The sequence below is a fragment of the Protopterus annectens genome, chromosome 4.part0, assembly GCF_019279795.1.
Source record: "Protopterus annectens isolate FY-2018-M chromosome 4.part0, PAN1.0, whole genome shotgun sequence".
NCBI lineage: Eukaryota > Metazoa > Chordata > Ceratodontiformes > Protopteridae > Protopterus > Protopterus annectens.
In genome coordinates, this window is record NC_056733.1 from 975,187,280 (window position 1) to 975,213,186 (window position 25,907).

The following is a 25,907-nucleotide window of genomic DNA, read 5'->3' on the forward strand; positions in this document are numbered from 1 at the left end:
CCAGTCGTTTCCAGTTAAGAGTTCTGCCCTTTGGTCTCATCACAGCCCTCCGGGTATTCACCAAATGTATGGCAGTAGTAGCAGCTCACTTGAGACTACAGGGATTCCGGGTGTTTCCATATCTAGACAACTGGCTGATTACCACCTCAGCCAGACATCATTTAATACAGGCAAGAGATCAGGTCCTCCAAACTTGTTCTCATCTGGGAATAACCATAAGCTATGACAAGTCTCAGCTGGAACCAACCCAAAACTTGGGAATTCATAGGAGCAGTTTTCCACACAAAGTCAGTGATAGCTTCACTAACTCATTCAAGGATTCAAACTATGAGGTCACAGGTCAGAAAAATAATCATTACCAAGATGTCAGCCTGCTTGGTCCTTCAAAGCTCTAGGATCAATGTCTGCAGCGATAAAACCAATAGCTTTAGCCATATTTTACATGATAATTCTCCAGTAGATGTTAGCAACATAATGGTCGATACTTTACCAACCCATGTCAACTCTGATACGAGTCACCCAGACGTGACAGATCTCAGGTGGTGGATTCAGTCAGATCAGGTTCTGCAAGGCTGTCCCACTCAGCCCAAGGCCATAGTGACCACGGACGCTTCCTAGTTGGGGTGGGGTAGGGTATTTTCTGGAGAAAACAGTCCAAGACACTTGGTACCCTGAAGAGGCCAACTTGCATATCAATGTCCAAGAGCTGAGAGCAGTGCTCTTAGCGTTGCAGGTTTTCCAGGATGCTCTCCTCTCTGGGACAGTTTCAGTTCAAATGGCCAGTATGTTAGCAGATTGGTACACCAACAAACAAGAAAGGGCCAGCTCATACCCCTTTATTGAGAAGCACTCAGAGGGTGGTAATAGGCAATCTCATCCAACCCCTTTCTCATAGCAATGCACATTCCAGGGAAGCCCAGTGTGATACCAGACAAATTGATCAGGTACCACCTTCTACCTCATGAGTGGTCTCTCAACAAGAACATGACAGGAATGATTTGTTGTCAGTGGGGTCAGCCTTGCTGCTATCTTTTTAATTCTGCCCTAAACAACAAATGCAGCAGCTATTTTGCCCTGATTCTCCCTACAGGGGGAATCACAGAGGGATGCTGTACTTCATGATTGGCCCCCGGTCTACTTTATGCCTATCCCCCAATCCCATTAATTCTAAAATTTCTACAGAAAGCTGTCAGGTTGAAGAGCAAAGTCATCCTCATTGCACCATACTGGCCTCCACAGATTTGGTTTCCGTTCCTTTGGCCTCACTTACTTTATCAACCTTGGATCCTGGATCTGACTCCAGACCTCTTGTCTCACCAGACGGGCATGATCCATCCTGACATCTCAAATCGCAGGCTGAGACCTGGTTTCTCCAATTCCGTAAATTGCCAGACTACCAATGCTCTCTTACCCTGTCCGACATATTCTTTTATTTTCCCATGAATCTTCAACAAAAATGTGTACAAGTAAATGGAAAAGATTTGTTTATTGGGCAGAGCAAAATCATGTTGAGCCATTTTTCAGCTCCAATACGTAACATACTTGAATATTTAGCTTTACTTTTTTAAAGAATGGGCTAGTTCCGCAACCTTTAAGGTTCAGTTAACAGCGATATCAAATTTTCACATTGGATTCGAAGGTTGTTCAGTGGCCTCTCACAAATTGTGTAGAGCTTTCTTGCGAGGCACTCTACTTTAGAGACCTCTGTTTAAGGACCCTACCACCCATGGGATCTCAGTTTGGTACTGCAAGATCTAATACAGTCCCCCTTTTAACCAGCAGTATGTCACTTGGAAAAATTTTCTAATGTCCATTACCTCAGCTAGAAGAATTTCAGAGATACAAGCCTCATCTTCAAAACCTCCATACTTGATCTTTCACAAGGATAGATGAATGCTACAGACAAATGCCTCCTTCCTTCCGGGTCTATATTACTAGAACGAACGCTTAAATGTTCGAATCTGTAAAGGTCGACCTTTATAGATCGAACACTTAAACATTCGAAATAGTAAAAAAGTATATAAAAAAACAAACCCGTAGAAAGGGTTTAGGCAGGGGGGAAGCCCCCCCTTCACCCCCCACATGGGGGGCTGTGCCCCCCCACACCTCCACTACTTAAATATACCAACTCCGAGATCGCACTTCAGTGAACTACATGCGGAAATGGGAAATTTCCCATTCCCTACACTGTAGCGCGATCTTGGAGTTGGTATATTAAAGCAGGGTGGGGGTGTGGGGGACACAGCTCCCCAGGGTCTATATCAGAACATCGAAGTTTTAAAACTTTGAATGTTCTAATATTGACCCGTTTTGAGCGAATGCTAAAAATCGTGAAGCTGCAGAACACCAAATTCTTTTTAAAGGGAAAGAATTCGGTTGGCCGGTTCTGTGGCTTTGCTATTTTCAGTGCTGTGATAGAAATGTACGGGTCAGGTTCAGGTAAGTGTGCAATTGTGTGGTTGTTAGGATTAGGGTGCGGGTTAGGTGAGTTAGGATTAAGGCGCGGGTTAGGTAAGTTAGGGTTAGGTTTAGGGCGCGGGTTAAGTGAGTTAGGGTTAGGGCGCGGGATAGGTGAGTGTGTGATAGTGACGGACCTTAGGGTTAGGGTTTGGGTTAAGGTAAGTGGATAGATAGTAGTGTACATATAGTTTAGTCTAGGGTTAGTTGTAGGATTATAAGTGTATGTGTGTGTATTGATGTTTTTTTAGGTGTGCTTGTGTTGTATGTATGTATTTTGGAATAGCGAAATTTTTTCTCAAGGAAAAAATTTGCTGTTCTGAATGTTCGATATTATGTGGTTTAGATATTTTAGGTTTGATGAAATAGCGTTCGCTATTTTCATCTTTCAATAATGTGATATAAACGAGCCCCCCACGTGGGGGGTGCAGGGCTTAAACCCTTTAGTTTTTTTTTTTTCTATTGTGTATTTTTTTTTTTTAATTTTTGTAAACTTTTGATCGCTTAACTGTTCGATCTCTAAAAGTCGACCTTTAGAGATTCGAACATTTAAGTGGTCGAGCATCTAATATAGACCCTTCCTTCCCACATTGGTGTCAGAATCTAGTATCAATCAATCCACTAACTTGACAGCATTCTTCCCTAATTTTGCAAACAAGGGTGAATTTGTGTTACATTTATTGGATTTTCACAGACAAGTACTTTTTTACCTGCATAGAACAAAAGACATCGGAAAAACAGACCATTTTGTTTCCTTTGCAGAATTGAAATTAGGAAAACCAGTAGCAAAAGTAACTTTAGCCAGATCAACCAGCATGAGCTCACTCAACTAGATCCAGGGCAATTTCTTCAGTTTTTCATTCCAGAGCCTCCATGGATGACATACATGCAGCAGCAGCTTAGGCTGCTCCCCGTACTTTTGTTACTCATTACAAATTGACTCTGGTCTAAAGGGGTAGGGAATCATTTGATTCACCCATGATCAGGAATGCCCTTCCTTAGAATCCGCCCGGGATTATAGGTAGCTGGGGACACTGTCCCAGAAGTTGAGACTAGAATGAAAACTGACATCATCAGATAAAGAAGTTCTGTACTCACCATAACGTTCCATCTGTGTTGTCCATTTAAAACTGACAGCATCAGATAAAGAAGTTCTGTACTCACCATAACATTCCATCTGTGTTGTCCATTTAAAACTGACAGCATCAGATAAAGACGTTCTGTACTCACCGTAACGTTCCACCTGTGTTGTCCATTTAAAACTGACATCAGATAAAGAAGTTCTGTACTCACCATAACATTCATAGTTTCATAGTTTCATAGTATAGTACTAGGCTATCTGCCCTGGGGCATTTGTAAGCCTAGCCATAGTGATGTGGCTTTTGCCACCCCATGAAATGGTACAAAAATGTACAGAATAAATTTAGAATACCGTGCCTCTGTCTAGTAGTGACACAATGAAGGTCCCCTTATATATTAGAATTAGTTTACTGTGCCCTTGTCTAGCAGTGACAAAGATGTGACCCCTGGGGTAAACTTACGATCTCCCATCCACTCATCAAGATTTCTCTTGAAAAGAGTCAGTGAGGGGCTCTGCCTAATACGAACTGGGATCCTGTTCCAAAGCATGGGAAGCCTCTGGGTTATGAATCTATTCCATCTGTGTTGTCCATTTAAAACTGACATCAGATAAAGAAGTTCTGTACTCAGCATAACATTACATCTGTGTTGTCCATTTAAAACTGACAGCATCAGATAAAAAAGTTCTGTACTCACCATAACGTTCCATCTGTGTTGTCCATTTAAAACTGACAGCATCAGATAGAGAAGTTCTGTACTCACCATAACGTTCCATCTGTGTTGTCCATTTAAAATTGACATCAGATAAAGTTCTGTACTCACCATAACATTCCATCTGTGTTGTCCATTTAAAACTGACATCAGATAAAGAAGTTCTGTACTCACCATAACGTTCCATCTGTGTTGTCCATTTAAATCTGACAGCATCAGATAAAGAAGTTCTGTACTCACCATAACGTTCCATCTGTGTTGTCCATTTAAAACTGACAGCATCAGATAAAGAAGTTATATACTCACCATAACATTCCATCTGTGTTGTCCATTTAAAACTGATATTAGATAAAGAAGTTCTGTACTCACCATAACATTCCATCTGTGTTGTCCATTTAAAACTGACATCAGATAAAGAAGTTCTGTAACTCACCATAACATTCCATCTGTGTTGTCCATTTAAAACTGACATCAGATAAAGTTCTGTACTCACCAAAACATTCCATCTGTGTTGTCCATTTAAAACTGACATCAGATAAAGAAGTTCTGTACTCACCATAACATTCCATCTGTGTTGTCCATTTAAAACTGACAGCATCAGTTAAAGACGTTCTGTACTCACCATAACATCCCATCTGTGTTGTCCATTTAAAACTGACAGCATCAGTTAAAGACGTTCTGTACTCATCATAACATCCCATCTGTGTTGTCCATTTAAAACTGACAGCATCAGTTAAAGACGTTCTGTACTCACCATAACATCCCATCTGTGTTGTCCATTTAAAACTGACAGCATCAGATAGAGAAGTTCTGTACTCACCATAACATTCCGTCTGTGTTGTCCATTTAAAACTGACAGCATCAGTTAAAGACGTTCTGTACTCACCATAACATCCCATCTGTGTTGTCCATTTAAAACTGACATCAGATAAAGTTCTGTACTCACCAAAACATTCCATCTGTGTTGTCCATTTAAAACTGACATCAGATAAAGAAGTTCTGTACTCACCATAACATTCCATCTGTGTTGTCCATTTAAAACTGACAGCATCAGTTAAAGACGTTCTGTACTCACCATAACATCCCATCTGTGTTGTCCATTTAAAACTGACAGCATCAGATAAACAAGTTCTGTACTCAACATAACTTTCCATCTGTGTTGTCCATTTAAAACTGACATCAGATAAAGAAGTTCTGTACTCACCAGAACATTCCATCTGTGTTGTCCATTTAAAACTGACATCCGATAAAGAAGTTCTGTACTCACCATAACGTTCCATCTGTGTCCACTTAAAACTGACAGCATCAGATAAAGAAGTTCTGTACTCACCATAACGTTCCATCTGTGTTGTCCATTTAAAACTGACAGCATCAGATAGAGAAGTTCTGTACTCACCATAACATTTCATCTGTGTTGTCCATTTAAAACTGACATCAGATAAAGAAGTTCTGCACTCACCATAACATTCCATCTGTGTTGTCCATTTAAACCTGACAGCATCAGATAAAGAAGTTCTGTACTCACCATAACATTCCATCTGTGTTGTCCATTTAAAACTGACACCATCAGATAAAGAAGTTCTGTACTCACCATAACGTTCCACCTTTGTTGTCCATTTAAAACTGACAGCATCAGATAAAGAAGTTCTGTACTCACCATAACGTTCCATCTGTGTTATCCATTGTCGTCGTTCGTCATCTTCCTGCCCACCGATCTAAATCCTTTCTGTTTACAAACTTCTGCAGGAATTATCTCTTAGAGGGACATCATTGTATTTATGTTTAGCTCCAGATATAGTTTCTTTCTGTATTGAGTACCTGAAATTTTGCGACTCCTATATTTATGCATGTTAAATATTTCCTTTCTGGTAAAAAGTCAGCAAACAAGATTTGAGGTAACTTAGGGTTGGTGCGTTATGGTTGAGGGAGAAGCTTGAGAGGTTTTGGTTGCCACAAGCTTTAGTAATGGGCGAGTCGGATCCGAGGATTGGATCTGAACCAATCTCTTGCGTAAGAATGAAAATGGACAACATAGATGGAACATTGTGGTAAGTACACATAGATGGAACATTGTGGTAAGTACATAACTTTGTTATACTCTTGTCATCGACCTTGTATGTTACAAGTAGTTTAATCAGAAAAGAAGAATTCTTTGACGAGATGTTTTTGACAGTTAGTCCAGCCACTTTCATTGCCTTAGTTTGAGTTATTAATTTGCAAGTTATAAATTTCAGTGTATTACATATAGTAATTCCCAAATCCTTATAATTATTCTGTATGTTCGGATTCAAAACTCCTGAACAAGACATACCCTGTAGCATAGGCTTATCAAAATGATTTGTGAAATTTTTGTTTATTTTTCTAGAACACCACAGTTTTGACAAAAATCCCTTTTTTCAAGTTCATATGCATGGATGAAAATAAAGATGGTCTAGCAGACTTTGCCTGGAGTGGTTATGAGAGACAAACCCTATGGGCTCACTCTGTTCCTGCATCTTGCAGACTTTGCCTGGAGTGATTATAAGAGACAAACCCTATGGGCTCACTGTTCCTGCGTCTAGCAGACTTTGCCGGAGTGGTTATAAGAGACAAACCCTATGGGCTCACTTTGTTCCTGTGTCTAGCAGACTTTGCCTGGAGTGGTTATTAGAGACAAACCTTATGGGCTCACTCTGTTCCTGCGTCTAGCAGACTTTGCCTGGAGTGGTTATAAGAGACAAAACCGTATGGGCTCGCTCTGTTCCTGCATCTTTTCTGAGCAGACCAGCCCATCCTAACAGCATGTGTTTTCTGAGCTCCACACTGCTCACAACTTTAAGATTTTCATGAATAGTTGCTATCTGCTTATGTCATCTTTATCTGCACTACATCCAGGGTGGTTATTCACCTCCTTCATGTCCCCTTTTAATATAAGTGCTGACATTGCTAACTGTGTGTTTTTCCGTGCTACTCATGGTATGTTACTCTGTTTATTGAGCAAATTCTTAGAGTTAGCTTCAGTCCTGCTTAGGATTCACTTCATAATGACTTCAAAACTACTGTAATCACCTTTTTTGCATCTTGCTCCTTTTCTTAGTGTAAGCAGGAGTAATAAACCACACCACCACCAGAGTTGCAGAGATGAATTTATATCGACAGTTTCAGTCTTGTAGCATTAAAGTTGCAGCTGTAATCTTGTAAGGGGAGAGAGAGCTCGACTCAAACATTCGTGACACGTTTCCTTCTCTGACAGGAAGTGATATCAGCTACATTTGCCTGTAGATCTCTCAAAGGCTAGGTCAAAGCTCATCCTGTTACTTCAGTGACTATTTTCTGCAGCCTTTTTCATAAAGGTGTGGTCAGAATATTTATGGAGCAGATACCTGGACTTATTTTCCAAGCATTATAAGCTTATCCATTCCTCCAAGAGCAAAGCACTAGAGCTTCTGCAGAAGTAATCCCTGTGGTGAAAATAGTAGAGTGGTGTAATGCCTTATCACAGCAGCTCGTTTGAATGCCTGGATCAGTGCAGCATGTGCCCACCTCAGGCTCCTGGGTGGGGGAGGCATTATCAACATTTATTCAGGCACCTGCCACAAATACACTTGTTGGGACTGACGTCTGTTCGCTCTCAACAAAGATCTGAAAATGGCATAGACTGTTTTCTATTTAATAACAGGCAACAGTCTGAAATCTCTAGTGTGGGTAAGAGACCAGTCAGTGTAGGGGACATCCAAAGCCTTGAACATCAGCGAAGGTGTGCTAACATCATCCTGAATGCTACTGGTGCAATAATCCCAGTATTCAAATGTCTGTTGCTAAGTTATTGCACATTTGTACTTTTTATTGGCTTGATTTGGATAAACTGTAAATGCCAGAAATGCATATTTTACAAAATGGAACCTTCCCAAGAGAAATGTTTTGTTTGTGAACATTTGTAGTAGTGATGCTGTGCATAAGTCCAGTATTTTGTCAATGTATGTATATTTATAGTCTTTTCAATTGCCCAATTACCAACCAACTTTGAATTCAACCATTGTAGGTGCTGCACTTGCATTTGAGGTTGCTTATTATTTCTGGTGCAGTAATATGTAGCTGTGTGTGCATTTGGGGGTGGGGACAAGGGGCAGGGCCACAGCTTTCCTACAGAAAGCATTTTGGGGAAGGGCCAAGGCCACAGCTGGGTGGGGACAAGGGGCAGGGCCACAGCTTCCTTACAGAATGCAATAGGGTGGGGACAAGGGGCAGGGCCACAGCTTCCCTATGGAATGCATTTGGGATGCAGACAAGGGCAGGGCCACAGCTTCCCTACAGAGTGCATTTGGGTTGAGGACAAAGGACAGGGCCAGTGCTTCCCTACAGAATGCATTTGGGGGTGAGGACTAGGGGCAGGGCCACAGCTTCCTTACAGAATGCACTTAGAGATGGAGACAAGGAGCAGTGACACAGCTTCTGTACAGAAAATGCATTTTCTTGGCATCTTGCATGTTGCACAATTTCCGAGTCAGCTGTGTGTCAGACACTAGAAATGTAATTTTTTGTTTTTATGGTAAAAGACAAAGCAAGGGTCATTTTCAAAACTAATTTCTCATGTTAAGTGGAGTTTTAAAGCTTCAATATGTTTAGCCTTAATTTCTTTCTGTTTTATTTTAGCAAGTCAAGCTAGAGAGTTGTTATCCAGGATGTTGGTAGTAGACCCTGATAAGCGAATATCTGTAGATGAAGCTTTGCATCATCCATATATTTCCGTTTGGTATGATTCTGCTGAAGCTGAAGCAGTAAGTATCTTTAAATAAACACATGTTGCAGTGGCAGTGCTGATGAGCTTGAGTGTTGTAGCGGCAATGCTGATGAGTCCAAGTGTTGCAGTGGCAGTGCTGATGAGTCCGGGTGTTGCAGCGCCAGTGCTGATGAGTGAGAGTGTTGTAGTGGCAGTACTGATGAGTTGGAGTGTTGTAATAAGTATCTTTAAACACACGTGGTACGGTGCAGTGCTGATGAGTCTGAATGTTGCAGTGGCAGTGCTGATGAGTCTGAGTATTGTAAGTATCTTTAAACACGCATGGTACGGTGCAGTGCTGATGACTCTGAGAATTGTAGTGACTGTGCTGATGAGTCTGAGTGTTGCAGTGACTTAATTATGTGTGTCAAGAGATGAAACCTGCATTTGCTGAAAACATGCAACTTGTTTCATGTTACGTTTTCTTTTCAAATTTTGTGCAAAAGCTTGAATTGTTAATTTTTTTATTTATTCATTGTTAACCAGGTTAGTCCCACTAGACTAGCAGCCTCTTTTTAGGTGAAACCTGAGGTGATATTTATGCTATTGGGGTTAATTTGGCCAGAGTATCAGGGAACCTCCCCTACTCTTTTTGATATGTGTTGTGGGATGTTTTACATCCACCAGAGCTACCACCAACTGAAGTAGATGGGGCTTCAGTTTAATGTCTCTTCTGAATGTGCCACACAGGAGTGTGCAGCACCTCTGCACTGCAGTGTCAACAAGTGATCTTCCTATTGTGGGAATAGAACCCAGAGTCTTCTACACCAAAGGCAAGTGTGCTGTCTATTGCACCACTGACACTGGTAATGTCAGTATCCTTGGCATGTATAGGGCTGTTACTTTGCTGCATATGTGTGTGTGATGGCCACCTGAAAACACCGCTTACATGCTTCTGAAGTATCATAGAAAATTTATAATCCGGTATAATGGTTTAAAAATTACTATCTGAAGTTGTTAATCTTCTTCCTGTTCATCACCTGATGGGTTCAGTTCCGAGCCCTTGGAACCGAGTCGGCCTAATACCAAGCTCGCATACACCAAAAACTTTCGAGCTAAGCTGCTACCCACAATGCCCTTCTCCCAGTTACCTCAGATCTAGTTTACTGTGCAGCCATATAGCAGCGTTTCATCAAGCTCTCCAGCTAAGTATTGTATTTTGTCAAAATGTATTGTATTTTGTAAGTTTTTCCTTCTAAAACCTCTGTATATCTTGTTACCTTGATCCAGCTCTACCCGCGGGTATCCTCCTCTTACCTCTGTCAGTAAGCGCCTTTCTTTACCCTCGTCGTTCTCTTTATACCGTTGCTGGTATTTTCTCTCCTCTTCACTCTAAACTTTCAGTTACTTAAGCGATACTGGATATGTCAGAAAAGAAAGGGACTTTGGGGTTTAAGCAGTGCACTTCCTGCAATGGTAAACTTCCCCAGTAGTGACTTGCATGACGATTGTGTCTATTGTCTAGGGGTTTCTCACTTATCTGCGAAGCCTCCCTGTCGAATTTGTGTCATTTTCAGTCAGCGGACGCTGAATGAAAGGAAAAATAAACTTATTCTGAAAGGCCTGCTTTCTGTACCTTTTTCTGTGGCTCTTTCTGCGTTGGAGGTCTCAACCCCTCCATCAAAGGACAAAAAACGTCCTCATTCTGACCCCTTTTCACCAGCTGGTGAGAAGGGCAAGCCTCATAAGCATAAGGCCCACAAGTCCTCCATGGAGCACAAGATTGCCTCTTCGGCTCCAAGCTCAGCTCCAGTGGTCTCTACGGTTATTTCTATGACTTCCACTTCGGCACTGCCCTCGGCACGGACTGTTACAGTTCCAAGTGTGATTTCGGCTCCAACCTTATTGCCTGCTACTACTTCGGCACCAACGTCACCCATCTCCGTTCTGAAGTCGGTACTGACTACTACTTTGGAGCTGATAATGACCTCCACTCCAGCTATTTCCTCGGCTCCGAGTCCTTTCTCGGCACTGATAGTCCCCCTTTTGCCTGTCTCAAAACTGGAATCATTGATGACTACCTTTCTTACACCACAGACCCAGTACTCCCCATCTGTGGATCCGTTTTCAGGAAAAGCTTTTAGCCCTTTCTTGGACCGACCTGACTCCCCCTCAGGAGTGTCGGTAAGGTCCACCAGGAGTCTGTCGGAATTGGATGTGGTGCGTCTGTTCGATCAGCTGTTGACAGCCAGGGGGATTCCAAATTCCTAAAATCCATCCCACTCTGGGTTTTGGGTCTTTTGCCCTCACAACTCCCACTTATTCTCTTGCCTTGGACCCTTCGGTTCCGAAGCCCATAGCTCCGATGTCTTCAGGGAGAATCCTTTCCTTGGCGCCGACAGTGTCCTTCTCTGAGGCTCCGAGGTCCCTTTGGGGTTCAGTTCCTTCGGAACCATGCCTTCCTCAAGCTTGGGGGGGGTGGAACCACCAGCTCCAGGTACGGTTCCAGGGCTTTTATCCGTTCTGTCTTTGGATCCGGGGGCGAAACCCACCCTGGTTTTCCTTGAGGCTCCGTCCACGGGAGCAGGCTGCGTAGAGCGGAGTGTGATCCCAGTTCCGACATTGTCTTCCTCTGTTCTGGGCTCCCATTCCTCTTTGGGTGGACCTCCCTTCCAGGTTATGGAGAGGGTGCTTACTTCGGGAAGTGCTCCTCCTACTTTGGACCATCCCCCTGCTCCTTCTGAGCTGCAGCTATCACAGACCACCTCCCCAGGACACCGAGAGCGCAAGCCTCAGGAAACCCCTGTGCAGGGTAACCTCCCTTCCGAGTCATCTTCAGACACTCCCACTGAAGAACCTCCTCTGAAGCGGGCATGTAAGAGAAAATACATGGACTCCCCAGAGGAGTCCCTCACTGAGGATACGGATTACGATGATGGGGAAGGATCTCCACGGTCACCCCCTGACTATGTCTCCTTTGGAGACATCCTGGAAATTTTGAGGCAGAGGGGTGACTGGAAGCCCTCCAACCATTCCTCGGAGGAGTCCGTATTCCTGCAGGCCTTCCACTCTCGGCCCTCTACGTCTTGGGTGACCCCACCTGCCAATGAGCTAGTCCAGCTCATCATGCAGTGGGCATGTAAGAACCCTGATACCGTTGAAGCCATTCCCCGGAGACCAGACAAGATAAAGATACTTCCCCACCAGAGGAACACCCCCATTGGTCTAGAGGATTACCAGAAGACGCTATGGTGGTGGCAGCCACCACAAAAAAGGACCTTGCGGAGGGAAGTCCTACTGTTCATCCTCCCAACAGAGACTCCCGGGTGGTGGACAGATTAGGGAAGCGAGTCTTTGCCTCAGCGACCTTTGCTGTCAGGTCTCTGAATTATTTGGCACATTTTACTAGGCTCCAAAGGGATCTCATCTCTGAACTCTCTGGTACCCTTGCGGGTCAAGTTTCTGATGGGGCACGCGATAACGTTGCTTCTCAGCTTGTTACCCTAGAGTCCATCTCCAACTCTTCCATGAGGTTGCTGTCCCACGCAACCAAAGGGGCAGCTAGAGCTGCGGGTGCAGGTGTAGTTATGAGACGCCACGCCTGGATGCGCATTTGTGACCTTGCGGACTCCTTCAAGTCTTCCTTCTTGAATGCCCCTATCGAACCGTCCACTTTGTTCGGTTCTAAAGTGAAGGACATATTAGCCAGGTGTGAGCAGTTTTTCCAAACCTCAGCGCTCTTTCTCCAGGAACCATAGGAGTGAAATGATATGGCACAAAAAATCTCAAGGCCCTTTCCGTATTGCACATGCTGAGGATCTCCCAGAGGCAGATGGGGTTCCAATAATGGAAGACACCTCTTTAGGGTAGAAGGGTCCCCGAAATCAGGACTCCAGGGATTCTTTCTCCGGATGACCTTATCAGCGCTCCTGAAGCGCTGCCCAGTTGCTTTCCTCTGGAAGCAGTTGGGGCTCATTTTTCTCTGCACCAAGCTGCCCGATGATCTATTACAAACGATCAATGAGTGCAGAGAATAATTTCCGGAGGTTATTACATCCCTCTAATCTCTTACCCAAGACCTCCAAAATGCCTTCCCAATGTTCTACCTAGTCAAAGGGAAGAAGCAGCTTCAGAAATAAGAAAGCTGTGTCTAAAACGAGTCATCCTACAAGTCCCCCCAGACCAGTGCAGATCCGGTTTCTACTCAAGATTCTTTTTGGTACCAAAAAAGACCAGGGACTGGAGAGCAATTTTGGATCTCGGCCATCTAAACAGATCAGTAATTCAGACCAAATTCCGCATGGTCACCATACAATCCATTCTCCCATTTCTTCTGGAGGATGTGTGGATGTGCTCAATATATCTCCGGGATGCATATTACCACATCAAAATGGACAAGCGCTCCATGAGTCTCCTTCACTTCCAGCTGGGAGCCAATCGTTACCAATTTAGAGCCCTGCCATTCGGTCTGTCAACGGCCCCCAGAGTGTTCACGAAATGCCTAACAGTGGTAACAGCTCATCTGAGACTTCAGGGATTCCAGGTGTTTCCATATCTAGATGATTGGCTACTCTCCGCCCCCACCTAGCACCTACTGGTCATGGCCCTCTGCTACACTCTAGCACTGGCAGAGTTTCTAGGCATCACAGTACACTGAAAAAAATCCAACCTTCAATCCTACCCAACAGTTGGAATTTATAGGAGCAATATTTAATACTCAAACAAGCCAAGTCTCTGTCCCTCCTCACAGACTTCAGAGATTAAGATTACAAGTGCAAGTGATACTCTGCCGAAAGAAGGTGTCTGCAAGGGAAGTTCTACAAGCTCTGGGGTCTATGGCGGCAGCCAATCCCAGTTATTCCCCTGGCAAGATTGCATATGAGACTGTTACAATGACTCCTTTTGTCCCAGTGGGTATCCCACCTCCATCCTCTAAACTCACAGATCCTCATCACCAATTCTTGCAAGCAAGATCTCCTCTGGTGGATGAGGACAGACAAAAACCTTTCGCGCCACCCCTTCCAAACTCCCCAACCCAACTCCATGGTGACCACAGATGCTTCCCTGATAGGGTGGGGGGGGCCACTTCCAGGGAAAGACAGTCCAAGGCACGTGGTCCAGTTTGGAGGTCAACTTGCATATCAACGTCCTGGAGTTAAGAGTGGTGCTGTTAGCGTTGCAGGCACTTCATCCGCTCCTTCCTTCAGGAACTATTGCAATCCAGTCAGACAATATGTCCGTCTGGTACATAAACAAACAAGGAGGGACCAAATCCTACCCCTATGTCGTGAGGCCATGAAAATTTGGCATTGGGCGATAGCTTCCAACAGCTTTCTTATTGCAACGCATATCCCGGGGAGTTCCAACGTGATTGCGGACAGGCTGAGCAGATACATCCTCTGTCCACACGAGTGGTCTCTCAACTCAAACGTGATGGCAGAAATCTTCAGCCATTGGGGCCAGCCTTGCTGCGATCTTTTTGCTTCCCCGTCAAACAAAAAATGCATCAGCTACTTTGCCCTCTCTCCCGCAGACAGGGAACCACCAAGAGACGCTTTGACTCACGATTGGCCCACGGGTCTCCTCTATGCTTATCCTCCGATTCCTTTGATACCCCTATTTCTAAAGAAAGCAATCCGGTTGAGATGCAAAGTAATCTTCATTGCCACTTTCTGGCCTCGACAAGTGTGGTTTCCCTTCTTCCGACCTCACCTATTAAAATCTCCTTGGATCCTGGACACTCGTCAGGACCTGATATCTCACCCACAAGGGCTGACTCCCCCACATCTGTCCACTCTCAAGCTTGACAGCTTGGTTTCTCCACTTCCGTTAGTTGCCAGGCAGGAAATCCTCTCCTCACCTGTCCGCGATATTATTCTGGCCTCCCATAAACCATCCAGCAGAAAACTCTACAGAGACAAGTGGAAAAGATTCGCTATCTGGTCTAATAATCAGATGCTAGATCCTTTTTCAACTCCTAAAGCTGCACTCCAGTATCTCTCTGAGCTGTTTGACAATGGGGCATCAGCTTCTACTATTCAAGTCCATTTAGCAGCTATTTCCAATTTCCATAACGGTTCGGATAGAGTCCCTCTTATCTCCACCCAACTTTGTAAGACCTTTCTCAAGGGAGTTTTCCATAGCAGACCTCGTATCAGGCAACCTATAGAGACATGGAATCTCTCTCGGGTTCTACAGACTCTCTCTCTACCCCCCTTCGAGCCTCCTGCGACATGTGATCTAAAATTCCTGTCATGGAAATCTTTGTTTTGGTAGCGGTCACATCAGCCAGATGGATTTCTGAGTTACAAGCCTTATGCATCAAGAGTCCGTATCTAATCTTCCATAAGGACAGAGTATCCCTTTGTACTTAACCCATCCTTTCTCCCCAAAGTGGTTTCCGATTTCTCTATTAACCAGTTCATTGAGCTCCCTGTGTTGTTTCCAAATTATTCCAACAAGGGAGAATACTGCCTACATTCATTGGACGTACATAGCCCTGTTCAAGTAGAAATGTAGTTGTCTAAGTCCTTCCGCAAGTCGGAACAACTTTTCATTTCCTTTTCTGGTCCTAAAATGGGATGTGCTGTATCAAAAGTTACTTTATCAAAATGGCTCAGAGATTGTATTACCTTTTCATATTCCCTTGCGAATGAATCTAAACCTGTTCAAATCAAAGCTCATTCAACCAGGGCCATCACAACTTTGGTTGCCTTTCACTCCAGGGCTTCCATGGATGATATTTGTGCAACAGCCATTTGGGCTAAACCCCATACCTTCATCAAACATTACAAATTGGATTTTGTCTCCAGGGGAAGAGCAACCTTCAGCTCAATGGTTCTCAGGAATGTTCTTCCATAAGGGCCACGCAGGTTATCCAAGTAGCTTGGGATTCTGTCCCATCAGTGATGAATAGGAAGAAGATTAACAACTTCAGATAAAGAAGATGTTCTTCGTCTTCCCTTGCTGCAGTCCTGACAATTGGCCGTGGTATAGTCCGCGCCCCAGTCTTTCCTCAGTCTTTTTGCGCATGGTCGATGCAGAAGCAATTTTGCGGTGTTTCTGAGATTTTCGAAAAACCGAGTTTCAGACCGAATACAGAGTTAACATTTTGGTTTTTCTTGCCTCAGTATTTAACCGGATGTCAGAAAAAGTGAATAACTGTATTTCTTGTGGGAAGCAGATACCGCGATAGGGATTATCATACATTGTGTATACCTTGTTTAGGGCCTGAGCACGACGTTGTTGGTTGCCGCCTTGTGCTATTAAGAGGAGGCTTGATTGTGCTAGGTTAGTGTTTGGGAAGCGTTGTAATTACTATATGCCGTCGGATGCTCGCCTGCTTGCTCATCTAAGAAAGCGCAGGACAAAACAGTGAAGTCTAGGGGTGAGGAACCGCAGTCCCCGGACGGTCCTTCCCTTTAGAAGGCAGGGGGGTCAGAGGTTTTGCCAGGAGTCTCTATGGAGTCTCAGGCAGATACTTTACTGTTACAGGATGTGCCTCTCAGGAGGTAGGCCAGGCTGAGGGGCTTCTCAGGTAACTGTTCTTCCCTCTCTTCCCAAGGTAGTCAGGGCCTCTCCTTCTGTTGCCAAAGCTTTTAGAGGAAGGCCAAGTTCAGCTTCTGTAGGGGCTTCTCCTAGCATTTTCGCTCTGTGCCTAAGAAACATATGCTTAAAATGGCAGAAGATTTGATTACTCTGATTAGAGGTTCTATGCCCCCACCTGATAAGAGGCCTAGGGTGGAACAGGAGTTTGATAGTTTTGAACAGTGTTCACAGGCTTCAGAGTCTTCTGTGGAAGACTTGCAAGAGTTTCCTACTTATTCTGATTCTGATGTGGATGATTCCACTCCTTCAGCTTCTCCTCCTGAGGATTTTTCATTTTCAGAGACTCTTCACTCCATGAGGGAGCACTTTAAATGGGAAGGCCAAGATTACTCTGACTCCAGAAAAGGCTTAGGGAGTTCTTGTTTTTGCCCCAGCATAGGCCCTTAGCTATTCCTCCTGTGTTGAATGTGGTGGAGGATGTTGTTGCAGAGGCTTCTCTGAACCCTGATTCCTTGCCTCCTGCTCCTGTTAAGCCTGATAGGTATTATAGGGTGCCCAAGCTCATAAGTATTTGTTTAAGAGTCCCAGGCGGACCCAGAAACTGTTTCTCAGGGGCCTAAAGGTGTTAAAGCTTCTGTGGTTAAAAATCCTGTACCCTCTGATAAAGAGGCAAGGGCTTTGGATAGTGGGGTAAGAAAGTATACTTCTTCCACTCTAGCCATGAGGGCGTTGAAATTGTCAATTTTATGCTGAAATATCAGAATTATCTCCTTTCACAATTGAAATCTAAGGTGGATGCTTTGTAAAGAATTGCTGGATTTGGTTCATGTGTCTGAACAAGTGGGTAAGCATTCTTTGCAGTGTGGTTTTGATGCTGTTCAGGCCTCCTCGAGGGTGGCTGCTACTAGTTCTGTTCTTCGCATGGTTGAAGGATCAGAATTTAGCTGAGCATGTTAAGACCAGGATTTTGGATGCTCCTTTACAGTCTGATGTGTTGTTTGGACCGCCTGTGGAAGCAGTTTTAAACAAAATGGAGGACAAACCTAAGTCTATGCAGACTGTTAAAGATTTTGCAGGTGCAGCCTCCAAGTTTAGTAAAATTGGCCTGCTAAAGGGTGGACATATCCTGCTTGGTTCCCAGTCTAGAGGAAGATTGTCTCTTTTCAAAGAAAATTGGGATTTAATCACTCAAGACAGATGGGTGCTGGATATCATTCATCACGGGTACAGATTTTATTTCCACACAATGCCCCCTTTCAAAGGCATGCCAGATGTTCCTCCTCCACAAAGAAAAGAGGCTCACAAGCAAGTTTCTCAGTTACTCCAGATAGGGGCTATTCAGCCAGTCCCTGTGTCAGAAAGGGGCTTATTTTATTCTCGCCTGTTCCTAGTACCAAAGAAGGGGAAATGGAGACCAATTTTGGATTTATCTATCCTCAACACTTATCTGGACATTCCCAAGTTCAAGATGTTGACGTTACAGCAACTGTTACCTCTGCTGGGCAAGGATCACTGGATGGTAACTTTGGATCTCAAGGAAGCTTACCTTCATGTGCCCATAAGGCTAAGTTGCAGAAAGTATCTGCGGTTTCAACTGGAGATGTTCATTTTCAGTTCTCTGCATTGCCCTTTGGCTTATCTACTGCCCAGAGTATTCACTAACGTTCTCGCTCCAGTGTTACCTTTCTTCAGGCTTCAAGGCATTCAAATTTATCCTTACTTGACGACTGCCTGATTCTTGGCTCAAGAAAAGGAACACCTTCTACAGCATCTGGAATATGTCATAGCAGTGCTAAGATGCCTAGGGTATTCTGTGAACGAAAAAAAGTCCAGTCTAGTACCCTCTCAAGACATGTGCTTTCTGGGTGTGAGACTGAATACAGCAGCCCAGATGGCCTTTTTAACCCCGGACAAACAAAAGAGTCTGTCACTTTACTTCCATCAACTATCTCATCAGTCCGTGCTGACTGCAAGGACAGTCCTTCAAGCATTAGGGTTCATGGCATCTTGTATTCTGGTGCTTCCCAATGCCAAACTGCATATGAGGAAGCTGCAATGGTATCTCAAAAATGTATGGACACAGCACTGCCAAGATTTGGACACTGTCATTCAAATAATACCTTGCCTTCAAAAGGAATTCTTGTGGTGGGCTCAGGAATGTCACCTAAACAAGGGACTCTCTGTGACCCGGCCAGAGGCGAGTCAGATTTTAACGACAGATGCCTCGGACACTGCTTGGGGAGCTCATCTAAATGGAAAGTGGATACAAGACAAGTGGCCTGCCAGACTACAGCATCTACATATCAATATGAAGGAGATGTTAGCAGTCCAGTTTGCATTGATGGCACTTCTTCCAGGGCAGGTGTTGATTCTGACAGACAACACAACTGTCATGTGGTACATCAACAAGGGGAACACATTCTTATCCTCTATGCAGGCAAGCAATGATTTTATGGGAGACTAGGTTTCTGCCAGGAGCACAGAACTCCTAGCAGATGTATTAAGACAAATCATGGATGAAACTGGATCTTCATGTATTTCAGAAATTGAGAGTGTCATGTGGAACTCCAGACATAGATCTGTTCGCTTCTCCACTAAACCTCCAGCTGCCAAAGTATTGCACAAAGGGGTTTCATCACACAGCTTGGAAAGTGGATGCTCTGTCTTTCAGTTGGAAAAACCTTCATGTCTATGCCTTTCCACCTCTACCTCTTCTTCCAAAGGTATTACTAAAGGTCAGACAGGACAGGCCAAGGATGATTTTGATAGCTCCAGATTGGCCTCGGCAACACTGGTACCCACTTCTAAGGAGTCTTGTAAAGAAGCCTCCATGGCCTTTACCTCTGATTCCTCATCTGTTATCTCAGAAGGACGGTCATCTGCTCAATGTCAAGCTTCCATCTCTTCATCTCACAGCTTGGCATATTCTGTGTTGAAGCATGGTAGGTCTCAGCTTCCTCAACAAGTTTTAAATGTGATTATGGAAGCTAGAAGGCCTAGTACTAGGAGAGAAAAATGGAAGAGATTTTTATTTTGGAGTACAGCAAGAATTTGGAGATTTCAGAGCCTAATTTGAGTGTGGCTCTTCAATATCTTACTGAATTATTGGACAAAGGTTTGTCTTTCTCTTCCATAAAGATTCATGCTGCAGCAATTTCAGCTCACTATGATTGTGACCCACCTTTGTTTTCATCCTTTGTTCAAGCAGTTTCTTAGAGGGCAAAGAATATAAGAGAGCTCCTACTCCTGCTTGGGATCTCAATTTTGTGTTGGAAAACTTACTCTACAACCTTTTGAGCCTGCAGCTACTGCTGAATTGAAATATTTGTCATGGAAGACTGCTTTTCTGTTGGCTATTACTTCTGCAAGAAGGGTGTCTGAGTTGCAGGCCCTTATGGCAGTAGAGCCCTTTTGATTTTCCATAAGGATAGGGTATCATTACGCACTAATCCTTCCTTTATGCCTAAGGTGGTTTCTAGTGTGGCTTTAAACCAAACTATTCATTTGCCTTGCAGATCCTCAAAATAAAGGGGAAAAGATTTTGCACACTTTAGATGTACACAGGCAATTGCGTTATTATTTGAGCAGGACTAAAGATTTTAGGCAGTCTCAGCAGTTACTTGTTTCTTTGCTTTAAGTTCACAGGGCAAGCCTGTGTCAAAACAAACTATTTCGGTGGATTGGCTTTTGCATTGCATTTTGTTATTCCCATCATGGCAAAGAGGTTCCAGCTGGGATTAGGCCTCATTCCACTAGGGCTACTGCCACTTCAACAGCATTTCTAAGGGGTGGCAACTAAGGATATTCTGGAAGCAGCTACTTGGAGTTCAGTGCATACTTTCTCTAGGCATTATCACCTGCCTATATACTCTAAGACTAGAGCTGGTTTTGCCACAGCTGTTTTACAAGGCATGTTGTCAGCTCCTGCTACTTTATAATTTGCCAGCCTCCCTTACCTCTGCTTTGGGATTCTACCCAATTGTCAGGACTGCAGCAAGGGAAGACGAAGAACATAGTACAGTTTTGTACCTACCATAAATGTAGATGTTCCTCCTTCCCTCTGTGTTTCAGGGTGGTTGTGTAGGTGACTTTACATGCTTATATTTTTGTATATATTACTGTATATATTGTACATGTTTTTGGTGCAGGTTGTTTTTGGGACTTGTCTTTGGGTCTTCTGACATCTGGGCGACTATACCCAATTGTCAGGACTGCAGCAAGGGAATCCTCGAACATCTACATTTATGGTAGGTACAAAACTGTACTTTATGTCTTACCGTAACGTTCCATCTGTGTTGTTGAAGTTATGTCTTACCATAACGTTCCATCTGAGTTGTTGATCTTCTTCCAGTCATCACACCCTCCCACTGTCCCCCACCAAAGGCTCCTGGTGGGTCTTCTGGGTCCTTGTGGTGTTTCAGGGTTTCTGCACAGAAATGTCCTCTGTTTTCTTCTGTATGTTGCATGCAAACTCGATCTGAGGTAACTGAGAGAATGGCATTGTGGGTAGCAGCTTAGCTCGAGGGTTTTTGGTGCACGGAAGCTTGGTATTAGGCCGATTCGGTTCCGAGGGCTCGGAACCGAACCCATCAGTGATGACTGGAAGAAGAGCAACAACTCAGATGGAACGTTATGGTAAGACATAACTTTTTTTTTTTTTTTCAAAGTATTACAAGCCTTCATAGCAGTTATTAAATATATTAATACGGTCCATGGGGATACATGCTTCTGCAAAGATGGCCTTTCTGTGTCCATCTCCAAGTATCATGGACTATTGTAAAAGTTTTTTTTAAGTCTGCAGGCATCTTGGGATATCATAACGTTTTTTAAGTTTTACCAGAGATTGCCACTCAACAAGAGAATGCAACATTTCTGTTGCTGTCACTGAAAAATGGCTGCCTAAATATGTGTCTAAAACCATCTGTCATTTTCTGTAATGATGACACCTTCCCCACTAACCTGTATTTATTTTCCTTTTTATGTTGATGTCTGTCTAGATTGTCTCCCTTGTCTGTTTTACCTCCAAAGTGAATAATGCTAGTCTGTTAACTTGATGTTCATCGTGTTACCCTGCTGCAGTCATCACACTTGGGTTATCCTGCTGTAAGGCTGTCCCGCAGTCGGCCCGAATTCCAAAGTCTTGGGCTGGCGTCGGTTGCTGTCGCTTCTTCCCTGACGTCAGTGCGCCAGGGGTATACAAGAGGCATCCGACACCATTTGCTTCAGTCTTTCTTGCCGCGCGGTGCCCAAAGCAGAAGCAGTGCGCAAGTGCCGGTCGGACGACACCTGAGATTTTCAATTTGAATTTCAGTCCGAAGTCTTCAATAAAGCTAAGTACCCCGTTGGGGAACATTTTCTTGACTCAGTCCGATGTCAGAAAAAGTTAACAATTGCATTTCTTGTGGGAAGCAAATACCTCATAAGGACTTCCATTCCTATTGTATTCCTTGCCTAGGCCCAGACCACGACGTCACAGGTTGTCGGTTTTCTGCTAGGTTTAATAAACGAACTATCAAATGCCGTTTTGACTTCGCACGGCATTACTTTGATAGGAAATTTAATTATATCATGCCGTCGGAGCAGCCGACGACCGCCATACATAAACGCAAGGATAAGGACAGGCAGCCTAGGAACAAGCCAGAGTCCAAGGCCTCAGCTGGGCCTGTCGCCGGTTCTCTGGTTTTCAGTGAGGCGCCTGTGCAGACTCTGACGACCGCAGAACTGGAACCCCAGACAGGTGCGGATTCCCAAGCGGACCCTACTAGGCCGACGCAGCCATCTTCCGACACCGGAGCAGAAGTAGACACCGGTGCAGTGGAAACACCTTCAGTTACAGAAGGTGTCTTCAGACCGACTACACTCACCATTAAATCTTGTGCTAAGCTTAAAACTCCTTTAAAACCTAAGAAAACTGTACATCAGTCTACAGTTCAAGGCCCCATGCCTAAGAAACAGATGCTTAAGATGGCTGAAGATTTGATTACCCTTATCAGGGGTCCCCATCCCCCTCCTGATAAAAGACCAAGACAAGAGGAGGATTATGCATCCTTTGACCAGGTTTCATTCTCCTCAGATTCTTCTGAGGAACAGGATTACACTTTTCCACCTTATGAAGACTCTGATGCTGAAGACTCTATTCTCTCAGCATCTCCCCCTGAAGACTACTCCTTTGGGGAAACTTTACATACCATGAGGGAACATTTCCACTGGGAAGGCCAGGATTACTCAGATTCTAAGAAAAGGCTCCGAGAGTTCCTTTTACTACCCCAGCACAGACCTCTTGCTATCCCTCCTGTTTTAGATATTGTGGATGATGTTTACTTGGAGTCTATTTTAAATCCAGACTCTCTACCTCCTGCTCCAGCCAAACCAGACAGATACTACAGAGTACCTGACTCACACAAATTCCTTTATAAAAGCCCTGTAGCTGACCCAGAAACAATTTCCCAGGGTCCTAAGGGAGCAAAAGCTTCTATGGCTAAAATTCCTGCGCCCTCTGAAAGGGATTCCAGAGCCCTAGATAGATGGGGAAAGAAAATATACACCTCAGCAACTCTGGCTATGAGAGCATTAAATTGCCAGTTTCACATGTTGAAATATCAGCAGTTCCTAATGTCTCAATTAAAACAAAAAATGAGCACACGTTCTGAACAGGCTGAATTCAAGGAAATGCAGGATCTGTTGCATGCAGCTGAACAGGTGGGCAAACATACTTTACAATGTGGATTTGATTCATTGGAAGCTTCCTGTAGAGCAGCTGTTACTGGCTCTGTCATACGTAGACATGCTTGGTTAAAAGAACAAACCCTTCCTGACCATGTTAAAGCAAAATTATTGGATGCACCTTTACAACAGGATGTATTATTTGGTGTCACAGCAGAAGAGGTTTTAATGAAAATGGAGGATAAGGCAAAGTCTATGCAAACGGTCAAGGATTTTTTGCAGGTACAACCCCCTCGTTTCAGCAGAAATTGGCCAACAAAAAACTGGTCCTTTCCAGCTTCTGACAGATCACAGAGGGGCAAATACAGACGCCCAAGGGGCAGAGGTCAGTCACAGGGCCCTTACAAACCTCGCCAATGTGGTACTGCTACCCAGAAAGGAGGAGAAGACAGGCCCCAAGCTAGCAGAAGACAAACACAATGACTCTATCCTCAAGCTACCAAGCAAATCTCTCCTGGCAACTCCCTTGGGAGGAAAACTAGCATTTTTTGCAGACAACTGGCCCATCATCACAAAAGACAAATGGGTTCTAAACATTGTCTCTCAAGGATACAGATTCCACTTTCATACCTTACGAAGGATCAAAGGAATGCCAAACCTTCCACCAAATCAATGGGCAGAGGCACAAAAACAAATTACAGCTCTCATGGACATGAGAGCCATTCAACAGGTACCTACACAGGAGCAAGGACAAGGATTTTACTCAAGACTCTTCCTAGTCCCAAGAAAGGACCTAATTCCCCTAATAAAGTCAAGTGGTTGGGTTAGGGTTATCCAAATTTCTTGTCGATATGAATACCACCTCAGATCTCCCCTGAAGGGAGTCCATTGGACTAGTGGGACTAACCCAGTCAAAAAAGTGTAAATAAAGTAAAATAAAAATAAAAACTTTGATGGACATAGTGAGCAATATACAAAAAAGTTTAACATCTCCAGTCAGGAATGTATTTGTAGAAAACACTGACGAATGTTCATTCCATTTTTAACAGTTTAAGATTTTTAGATGGATTCAGCTAGTGTTTTGACTAGAACAAATTGAAAATTGCAATAGCAACTGGAGGCCAGAAACGCACCGTTAGCACAGAAACTAAAATGTTCCCAGGGTACAAAACTCCTCCCTGTTACCCACAATCCTTTGTGAGACGGGAACCACCCCCCCCCTTCCCGCTGAGCTGTTCTTTTTGCATCAGTGTAGTCACATCTACTGGCCTTCCAAAACTGCTGTTTGATTCTTGGATTGTTTTTAGGATATGTGTTACTCCTGCCTTTTAGATTTCTAAGTTTTAAACTTTCGTAACTACATGCTCATTCTAGACTTCTTTATCCTCATTTAAGGCCACTATTTTTCTTAATTCCTGACTGAGTGACTTCTTCCATAGTCTTGCTTCTTGGATACATTTCTTCTCGGTGTTTCCTTTGTGGATACATTTCTTCTCGGTGTTTCCTTTGTGTAACAGACTAGCTGTTGCTGAACTTTGGCTTATGTTTAGGCAGTGTTGCTTACTTTGTAAAGTATTTGTTTTTTTGTTGCTTACTTCGTAAAGTATTTGTTTTTTTGTTGCTTCGTAAAGTATTTGTTTTTTTGTTGCTTACTTCGTAAAGTATTTGTTTTTTTTGTTGCTTACTTCGTAAAGTATTTGTTTTTTTGTTGCTTACTTCGTAAAGTATTTGTTTTTTTTGTTGCTTACTTCGTAAAGTATTTGTTTTTTTTGTTGCTTACTTCATAAAGCATTTGTTTTTTTGTTGCTTACTTCGTAAAGTATTTGTTTTTTTGTTGCTTACTTCGTAAAGTATTTTTTTTTAGGGTTTTTTTTTGCAGTTTTGGGAGTTCCTTGGCTATTTATTAAACAATCTCTCTGGTCTGGTGTTGGTTTTAGAGAATGTTTGCATGGAGTGTACCTCCTGTTGAACTTTGTTTTATACAATGAATTCTTATTCTAAAGGCATGCACCCTTCTAAAATTTTCTAAACTTATTGTAGTTGTTGTGCTTACCTTTTGTACTTTATTTGGGAAGTAAATATGATTAACTTCTGGCTTTCATGTACTGGCACTGTTTGGGTCTTGTTGGCATTAAGGCTGTTCCTTTGAGTCATAGCTTCATAAGTATATACTAGGCTAACAACCACCAGGGCCTTTATAGGCCTAGCCACGCAACTCGAACCATTTGTGTCCTCATGTACCTTGGGTGTCTTTTAGGAGGGGTATGTTAGTTTGGAGGCAGCTAAGGGTTTGGTGGGAGGTGTAGGGCATGTTGGGTAATATTTTACTTACTGTGTGGCTCTGCCCAATAAAGACATGGAGGCCAGATGACTGGGGATAATTTACAATTTCCCATCCAGTGGCCCTCGACACCAAGCCTACTGTTGTAGTTGAGAGACCTTTGGCCATGTGCTTTTATAATCATGCAAGCAGCAGCCTTGTGCCTTAAAAATGCCTTTGAAATGATGGGGTGTTTTATTGACCAGGGTTGAATAGTTCATGCGGTCAGCAGCAGGCTCACATCTTACCTTACAGCTTGGATTTCGTAATGTAACTGACCAACTAACCACTGGGTGTGGTATTTTCTCAAGTCTTACAAACAGCAGCTTCATATCTGGTCCTAAGCCTCAGGTTTCTTGAACCCAATCTGGTTCCCTCTCAGGATCTTGTATTCCTGGGATGCAGTTTTAATTCCATTTCATTGTTTTT

General features: G+C 43.6%; 1 protein-coding gene across 4 annotated transcripts in view; it reads left to right on the forward strand.

Annotated features, from left to right (window-relative positions):
• LOC122799705 (mitogen-activated protein kinase 9) overlaps positions 1-25,907 on the forward strand; it is a 1,999,785-nt gene that overhangs the window by 1,656,470 nt on the left and 317,408 nt on the right. For all 4 annotated transcript variants that reach the window (XM_044068940.1, XM_044068939.1, XM_044068938.1 and 1 more), the window contains exon 10: positions 8,881-9,005. In XM_044068940.1, coding sequence (XP_043924875.1) covers positions 8,881-9,005 — 125 coding nt within the window. The remainder of the gene's footprint in view (positions 1-8,880; positions 9,006-25,907) is intronic.